This window comes from Branchiostoma belcheri, unplaced genomic scaffold, assembly GCF_001625305.1.
Source record: "Branchiostoma belcheri isolate BF01 breed outbred unplaced genomic scaffold, Haploidv18h27 scaffold154, whole genome shotgun sequence".
Classification (NCBI taxonomy): domain Eukaryota; kingdom Metazoa; phylum Chordata; class Leptocardii; order Amphioxiformes; family Branchiostomatidae; genus Branchiostoma; species Branchiostoma belcheri.
In genome coordinates, this window is record NW_017802980.1 from 248,770 (window position 1) to 258,204 (window position 9,435).

The 9,435-nt window shown below is 43.0% G+C and overlaps 2 protein-coding genes across 2 annotated transcripts in view; one reads left to right on the forward strand and one right to left on the reverse strand.

Annotated features, from left to right (window-relative positions):
* Positions 1–2,370, reverse strand: part of LOC109465608 — a 5,137-nt gene extending 2,767 nt beyond the window's left edge. Inside the window, exons 1-2 of the mRNA XM_019762956.1 lie at positions 1,939–2,370; positions 12–1,670 (exon numbers count right to left, since the gene is read on the reverse strand). Coding sequence (XP_019618515.1) covers positions 12–1,670; positions 1,939–2,370 — 2,091 coding nt within the window. The remainder of the gene's footprint in view (positions 1–11; positions 1,671–1,938) is intronic.
* A 5,070-nt stretch (positions 2,371–7,440) lies between these two features.
* Positions 7,441–9,435, forward strand: part of LOC109465619 (CD63 antigen-like) — a 14,894-nt gene continuing 12,899 nt past the window's right edge. The window contains exon 1 of the mRNA XM_019762987.1: positions 7,441–7,583. Coding sequence (XP_019618546.1) covers positions 7,518–7,583 — 66 coding nt within the window. The 5' untranslated portion in view covers positions 7,441–7,517. The remainder of the gene's footprint in view (positions 7,584–9,435) is intronic.

Here is a 9,435-nt window from a genome sequence, read left to right on the forward strand (position 1 = left end):
CATGCCTGTACTGTGGTGTCTGCCTGTACCGTGGTGTCTGCCTGTACCACAGTGTCTGCATGTACCACAGTGCCTGCCTGTACCATGGTGTCTGCCTGTACAGTGGTACCTGTCTGTACCATGGTGCCTGCCTGTATAGTGGTGCCTGCCTGTACCATGGTGCCTGCCTGTGCAGTGGTGACTGCCTGTACCATGGTGCCTGTCTGTACCATGGTGCCTGCCTGTACGGTGGTGCCTGCCTGTACAGTGGTGCCTGCCTGTACAGTGGTGCCTGCCTGTACCATGATACCTGTCTGTACAGTGGTGCCTGTCTGCACCATGGTGCCTGCCTGTACCGTGGTGCCTGCCTGTGCCACAGTGTCTGCATGTACAGTGGTATGTGCCTGTACCATGGTGCCTGCCTGTACCATGTCCAGCATCAGTCTGGCTCTCTTCTTCCAGTGGAGCTTCTCACACCCTAGAAATCTGGATACAATTTTGTCATCGCCCCTCCTCCTTTTACGTGGAGGTGCGACGAAAGGTCCTTGAGCCTGGCAGGAAGGCTGACAACTTGCCTGACTTCTGTGGGCAGTTTGCGTGGGGTGGACTGGAAGCACAGATGAAGGTCTACCCATGCCGACCTCGGTGCCACGTCCTGACAGTAAGAATCGTCTCTTTAAAACTTCCTCCACTAACATCATGTTGTACCGGGTGTGCCTGTTGTGGAACCCTGGATTCCATCCTTCTGGTTTTCTGTGTTTCCTCTTGTTCCGCTTACCAGAGTAAAGTTTGAAGTCCAGAACATTCTGAATGAAGAGCCGTGAATCTAGTCTAAATTCCCGTTCAATCCTGGCCTCCACATTGTTATGGGCCTCCAAAGACTCCTGGTTGGAAAAGGACATGAAGTATTTTCCATTCACAATGTCCACATCTGGGTATGGGTCTTGGGGAAAAGCCCAAAGCTCACTATTTTGCACTTGTTCTTCACCACACTTGTAGTGGTCACTTGTACTGTTCACGTGCTGTGATGAGGTGGAAATCTCAGGTAGGTTGTTCCTCAATAGACTAGAACATGTCTGTTCTGCTGTTCCAATCTCATTGCAATCAACAGACATGCTACCATTGGGAACAGTCACAACGTTACAAGACAGATTGACTGGAATGAGTTGAGGTGGGGCGGTGCAGGTGCTATCACATGTAGGGGAGCACCTGTCTCCCATCCACTCTAACTTAGGAGGTTCCTCCATGAAAGCTTGTACCTCGGCCATTTCACTAGGAGTTGGTTCCATGGTTTCAAGTGTACCACGGCAAAGCCTCAGACTCAAACCTTCCTCACAGATGCCACTCTGCAAACTCCCTGCTACTTGTTGGGACCTACTTGTTCCTCTATACACACAATCAACTCCAGTGTCTGCTGGTTTTCTTGGATTGTCCATGGTGGTCTGGAGTGAGAGGTCCTGTTGACTTGAGTTGTTGGTTTCTTCCTGCATGTTACCCATTATTTCAGACAAACTATCACACTGCAAGTTCTGTGCTTTGGTCTCAGCTGTGTTGTCTGCTGTGTTGATCTGTGACTTTGGTTCTTCCTGACTCACCCTGGTCCACAGTTTGGACACTACAGTCTCCAGCTTCTGCCCTGTTCTAACCGAACACCTCTTGGACTGGTCCAACACTGTACTAACCTGGGGGAACTGATTCAAAAATTCAAAATTCAGCTTTATTCATATTGGCATGACATGTTAAAAGTTCAAAACATCAATTGAGCCAATATTTGACAACGTTTAAAATACACAGAACAGATCGATAAAAACTACATTAAAATGCGATTAAAAACACTTTACACTGACAATATATATATTATGTCCACAAAGAACATTATTTATGCATAATTTACATATCGCTGGGAAGCAGTAAGTTGTAACATAGAGTTATTTTGTAAAGTAAAGGCTGATAACTCACCAGACTTTCTCCTGGCCTGTGTCTGGACAAGTCACAGTTTGTCCCACCTACTGTGTTTTCTCCATCATGCTTCACACTCTCATCTTTCTTTTTCCCAGCTGGAGGCTGATACACAGAACAGGATTTTAACAGTACTTTCTGCCCCTGATGAGGAAGACGCATGCTGCTGTACTTTTGTACATACTTTCCTGGAATACCTGTCCTTAAGGAGGCCCGTGCAGTTTTCTTACCCACCTTCTTGCTACCATGAAAACTGGGGTATCCATTAGGAATCCTGGGACTGCCAAGCCAACAGTTTCTCCTGATCTCCAGTTGCCTCTTATTGTGGGTCACTACTGACGGGGGTGATACTGTCATCCTCTTGGACTTGTGGAGAACATCTGACCGTGTCAGGGAGCCCTGAAGCTCGTACAGGTTTGTACAATCTATCATTTCCTTATGTCGTACTGTTTCTGATGACTTGGTTTCCATGTAATCACGTGGACAAGCTGGATTTGTGGTCTTCCTTGCTGTACTCTTCTTCTGTTCTGACTTGCTGTGTCCACGTTGTGTCATGTTCTTGATTCGCTCCACACGTCTCCATTTCTTTCGTACGGTTAGGTTTCTTGCGATGAATGTTCCCCTTTTGTGATCATACGTCACAGTTCTACAGCAGGACGAGTGTGGAAGTCTTTTTTGACGTTTGTTTTTGGGATCAGAACAATCTGGTTGTGGAGAACAAGAGTCTGCTTGTGTACCAGCAGTAGTTGAGGCCTTAATCTCTTTCCCTTGTATCTCACCCTTCACTTGATCCTGGCAGACAGATAACGTTACACTTGCAGGAGAAGCTGTGCCTCCTGGATTCTCTTGATGTAACCTTTCCTCATCCATAGTACTAGTAGTCTTAGTGAACATGTACCTGAGTTGACAGTTATTCATGGTCCCTGCGTCAGTTTAGCAAGCCACCTACACTGTACATACAAGCTCCAACTGATCACTGAAACCAGCAAATCTTTTCATTGCAGATAAGTTGATGGCTAGCCTGCTCATGTCCTGTTACAGTCCTACTCAGTCACTTGGACAACATTTGAAAGTATGAAGGAAAAGGAGTTCTCAATCAACTTCAATATTAGGATCTGACACTTGCTCTTGCAGGTCCACGACTTTAATTTTTCTCACCAAAAACTTCCAAAATTTCACACACTGATGTTGAAATGTCTGTACCAAGATGAATATGGCGACTGAGGAATTGTTCAGAAAGTCATCCCAATATGTGTTGTCTTTGGAACTAGAATGTCTCCCTGTGGTGTGGAGAATTACCGTCTGCAACATAAGGGGGAAATGTATCAGACACACCATTGTTTTTATACATAGACTGAGGCATGTTATACATTGTAATTTACATGTAAATGAGTATCGTTAAAAACGTTACAGTATAACAGTTAAGGCATGTAACGTTATTACAGTTAACACATAACCAGTTACATATAATATAGTGAGTATAAGAGGCTGAGGCATGACTCTTATATTGAGATTGAGTCATGAACTTAACAATAGTCCTTAGTTTCGAACTTTTAACGTTAATTGTGTTATGTAAGGTTAAACGTTAAAATCTAGTCGAAACTGTTAACGTTAACAAACGTTACCGCCACACTACGCTTACGTCGGAGTTTCATTATAAGTTCAACAGATACCTTAACATCGGCTACCAGTCGATCCTAAAGGTTCTTTGAAAGCCCCTGAATCTTAAGTTTGAGCATCGTTGCCGATATGAACGCCTGTCTCTATCGCAAACAGCAGAACTAACTGTTAACGTGACATTCACTCCTACTCTGTTACACCACTTCCACGTGCTGCCGGTGTCGCCGTCTAATCGTCCCCCGTCAGTTCTGTCTCTCTGCCCATATTTGGGCATAGAGATGAGCGCGTAAAGATCGATTCTACTCATCTAACGTTACGGTAGCCTCTACCAGGCTTCGCCGAGGCGACTGGAAAGAGTAGAAATCGGCCAAATGGAGAGATAACATGCCAGGTGAGTTTGTCTGCTGGGAGAGAACATTTTGCCGCAGCCACATGTTATCTCTCTATTTGGTCGCTTTCTACTCTTTCCAGCCGCCTCCCGAAGCCTGGTAGAGGCTACAACTACAGATCAACAACTTGAAAGACCTTTCAAGCTATATCATCTTGTGGTAGGACTAACGTTACATGTTGGTACTCTCCAAGCAGAGTTTTTGGACTTTGGCTTATTTTTGGCGTGTTTTGATTTTTTTATTGATCTTTCTTTTTTTTGTACTGTTATCTTTTTGTTGTTGTTGACAAAAAAAAAAAGATTCCAGACCGTACAAAAAATAAACCAAAGCCCCAAACCTCTCTTCGGAATGATGTTGGGGGCAAAAGGACGAATTTCGTACCAAGTAACTGATAATTACTGAGCTCATCATCAAAATGATACTGGATACGGCAAAACCATCGTTTCGGAAATTTAATTTTCAGAAATATTTTCTGAGACTGTACTAGTTTGTGTCTGTGTAATAGTTCACTAGTGGCTACACACGCTGTACTCCTTTGCATTTACACACACTGTTAATTTACATTATATTGGATGCTCTACCGTAAGAATAACAACACCGGCTTCGTACACGCTTTTTAAAAACACATTTGTGTCATTTTTGTAGGAGGGGGATTGGGAGAAAGTGGAGAATTCCGAGAATAGCTACTTTTAACACAGTGAGACAAAAGCAAGGCTGCAGTACCAGGAAAAACCGCTAGAGGTTCAAAACCCAGCTCGAAAGCCACTGCCGCTTTAATAACTTTAAAAGCCCGTAAAGCAGTATTTAGTCTTGAACCCCTCATCCGCATTCTGTGGGGCAAGAGGAGTCTATAATTGGCCGCGTGGGCAGCCAATGGTTACAGGAGTCCAATATAGACTTTCCTTGCTTCACAGAATCTGTTTGGAGATTAGGAAATTACTCGTACCACCAGATTGCTGGGAACATTCTCTCGCCTCTAATTTCTGCATCAGTGCAGCTGCGCCCCCTATCAGAACTGCAGCAGACTATGAACGAAACGGTGGTTCTGTATCAGTCCACAAGAAGGTTAAAAAACATATACTACGCTGGCTATATGTAGGAGAATAATTGCCAGAGGAGTTTGGCTGCCTTGTAGGTTTGACGGAGGGAAAGAAGCTACTAGTACCTCCCGCGGCCGGACTCCCTTGGTCAAGTTCTCTTTTCTTGCCGAACACTACGATCCGTATTCCCGTAAAGTCAAGTCAAGTCAAGTCCGTAGAAAGGTTGCCTCCGTAGGTGGAGGCTACCTATTCCCAGCCTAATGTAATTACGTAATACTCTTTATATGATATCGCGGCTCACTCCCCTGTTCAATTATTGACCCTGTTTCATGTTTTCTACTGTCCCGTAAGTCGATATGCGTAGGAAAGCCTAGCCCTAGTTGTGTAAATACGGGCTGGTACAATACGAAGATCAATGACCCGGACAAAGTGCATGTTTAAATTGAATGTTTATATATATTGCAAATTTAAATAGCGTGACGTCGACGAGTTTACTTTAAAACATGTCACAACAACAAGTCACAGTCACGCGACTTTCTGGTGTGAAAATGAGTATTGTCTGTTGTCCTATGCGCCGGTGGCGGCATAGAAATAAGTTGTAAAACTTGAGTGTGCCATCTGCCATGGAATGAAAAACTCACAGTTTTAAGTAAAAAAAAATGTACATTTGTACTTGCCGACTACCATGTCAACCTTCAAGTTTATCTATTCTATATCAAGAAGAAATACTTTTATGTCAGTTTTATTTGTTTTGTCGGCTTCAACAATTCGACAAGATATCGTATATATCAACGAGAGATTGTGTAACGCTAATCTCCTTGGTCTAAATGATAGTAAATCAGTTTCTTATGTTTTTTTTATAATAGAAGTGCCACGATAGGCTGGTGTCTAAACCTATTCTAATACTTCTAAGATCTTTTAGCTGCCGAGCCTTTTTCGCGGTTTCGAGGTTTAACCTCCTTGATAGGAAAGAAAGTCGGCAGCCAAAGTTTGGACTCAGGCTAGTGCCAAGAGTGAATGGATGTTGCCCCCAGTTTTGTTGTGTGTAACCGATGTGATTTTCAGGTTCTTTGTGGGATGCTGCAACGGGAATGACTACACACTCACACATATGAGGGTCATATGACACTGACAGGACACAGTCATGGCGCAGAATGTTCGCTTCTGAGAACTCGCTAGCCTCTATCAGGCTTCGGGAGGTGGCTGGATAGAGCTAGCATATGGTAGAAGCAAGGACATCTGTGTATAATATCTTTGGTAGAAGGGACACCTTGGAAAGAATAATTAAAATTGGCCAAATAGAAACCTTAGATAACATGCCGGGGGAGCAAGGACATTGATGGAAGCTTCTTAATTTTAAATTGGGGGAAGTAGATCCGCTAGGAGAGTACAGTTTGGCATTGTATTCTTCTAGCGACCAACTTCCCCGGCATGTTATCTCTCCATTTGGCCAATTTCTACCTATTTTTCCAGCCGCCTCCCGAAGCCTGGTACAGGTTAAGAACTCGATCGCACCTGACGTAATCTCCAAGCAGAGGTTGTGGGGGAATTGTGATCGTTACCTTTTTTTATATGGCCGTTTTTTTTCTTTTTGTTTGTTTGTTTTGTCGCTACCCCCACCAACGTCGGTGGCCGCGGACATTCTCTGGCTAATGGATACTGCCTGGCCAATTTGATACTGTATTTTTGCCACCGAGAGGGATCTGCTTGGAGATTATCTGAGACGGTTTTCTGTTCGCTGAGACTGAGAGAGAAATTCTGTCCTAGGCGCTTCTCTCTCAGCGAGCCTATTATCTTTCTGTCTTTATTCACAAAAGATTAACACTTGACTGTCAGACAAGTGTCTCCCGTTCTCTGCGGGAAACACTTTGAAGTTCAAACAACAAACAGTAGCATGAAGTTGACAGACGCATTGTTGTCATCAAAAGAAAGGTTTTACATAATTGTCCAGAAGTGTGAATATGTCTTTTTAAACAAATCGTTAGGCCTTCGGTGTGATTGTTGATTTTATTATGGAGGTAAAAATCAATTTTAAACCTCCTTGATATAACGTTACATGTATAGGAAGACCAACAAAATACTGTTTACAAATTAAAACGATAAAACGTGCTATCTATCCAGCTTACAATTGGTTTCTGGCTCATCTGGACTTCGCCAGGATGTCATTTTCCAGGCCCTAGTTGTCGAAACCGACCGGACGGTCCCTAATGACGACACAGCGCGGAGCATGTCATGTGACCCGGTCATATGACGGACAGTCACAGACACAAAATAGTCCCACATATCTTTGTGTGTAAAAAAGTTATTACATAACTTCATACATTTTCAATAAGTGACGTCTTCTATCAAATTTTGCTACCTCTGGTCTAATGCTAAAATTATGTTTTTAGGTAAGTTTAAGTTAAGTAAACTTAGGGTATTAATTAGTTTAATATCCCTCCGCGAAGAGATATGCCCAAGGCGGATGTAATACGTCACACAGGTAACTTCAGGCAGCATAGCGCTAACACGGAACTAAACTACAGCCAATATGGAGGCTAAAGGAGGAATGCAATGTATCAAGTACTTGCTTTTCGCATTCAACTTGGTCTTCTGGGTGAGTACTAAGTTCTTGGTTTCTTTCTTTGCCACGTCTTGGTCGTAAATTTCCCGGTGCCCGTGTGAGCGCAGAGCTGACAGCAGGAGAAAATACCTGGCTACAAATTAGCCATGTTTAACTTCAGGAGTACGGCCAGGTTTAGAGCTGGTTTTCACAACGGCGTTTCTAACGGTACATACTAGTAGATCATGTGAGACGTGTATAGGTGGGGTATTGACTGCGCCGCTACAGTTGGATGGTCTTGGATCATAGTAGCCCACTGACACTGTGACAGGACGCCTTTTCCTTAATCTTCAAGCAGATGTGGGGTGGAAGAACGTTCGCCTTTTCCAGTGTACTTTATCCAGAAGTCTGTTTGGATTATATTGAAATTATCAGAAAAATTTATGGCAAATTGACGTAGTTTATAATACAATCCTTTGATTACCCATGCTTGGATGTTACTTTTTCTGTTGAAAAATATCTCAGGGTTGTGCAATCTCTGCCAGGATAAACTAAAGGAGTCAAAAATAGCCTCCATAGCATGCCAAAAACTGGGGTCTTCAGGGTCTTTGGGATCTTTTATGTACTATTTTCTGATTGCATATAGACAACATAGCCGACCTGGTTGAATTACCCCCGTTTTTAGAACAGGGCTGATCAGAAAACAGCCGAAGACCACCAAACCCCCAGTTCTATAAGCCTGCTATGGAGGCTAAGTAAAAAAACAGGCTAGAGGAGTGGCCAACATTAAAGAATATTATGTTGTATGTTCTTTTACAAGACAAACTTTTGGTATAAACTGCTAATTTTGACTTCTGTTGGCCCATTGATAAATATGCTAGCAGTAACTCATGTGACTTGGTCCATCACATGACAGTAGAAAAACTGGTTGTGACTTCTCCTTCTCGTTCTCCCCCCTGGGCGAAATGCTCTAGTTCCCCTGCTCATACCCCTGACAGACTGGGTGAGGGCCTGCATGGGGGGTAGTGATTACGAATTATGCAAAATTTTTGCCGTCGATTACGAATTACATTAACAGAGCTGATTACGACTTTACGATTTGCAGCTAATGTCCTATTATGAATTACATTGATTTTTGCGGAGGCTGCCTACAAATTACGAAGTCAAAAAAGGCCTGATTACGCCTTATGAAAAAGGGCAATTCGCATGCAGGCCCTCTTGAGTGTGATTGAAGAGGCACATCCCAGTTGAGTTTATTTTGGGTCTCAATTCCATTCTACTACTCTCCAAGCAGAGGTTTGGGCTTTGACTTATTTGTTAGGCTTTTTTATCAGGCTACCTTTCTTTTTCTAGTATGATCTTTTTAGTACCAGCCTGAGAAGATACCAGAATAAAAATGATCTAGAAAAGCCTGATTAAAAGCCTAAAAACACACCAAATAAGCCAACATCCAAACCTCTGCTTGGAGCGTAATTCTGCACACCCTCAAGCCGTCAAGGCTAGGGACTTCTGAGAAGTCTTGCAAAATAATTCTGAAGCAAATTGATGGTGTATGGGAATGAAGGATATCCTTCCAGATACAAGAAGAACAGAATTTCACTTTCCTTAACTTCTCAAGTTGTAGTAAATTTTGGGGGAAAACAGGATTCTCCGATAAAAATGATGAAAAAAATTTGCCATTTTTATGTAGTATTAAATCAGAAGTTAATCTGGGGCAAACAGACACATCACATTCATTGCGGAAGAATACGCAGAACTTAGAAATAAAACTTAAATCCGAAATCAATCTTCACCCAAAACAAACCACTTGGTACACAAGATTATACAGTATTCCTGGTACCCAGTAACACTACCACGAAAATCACATAGGTTAGGTCTTACACGTCCAAAATACCAGAACATCAGT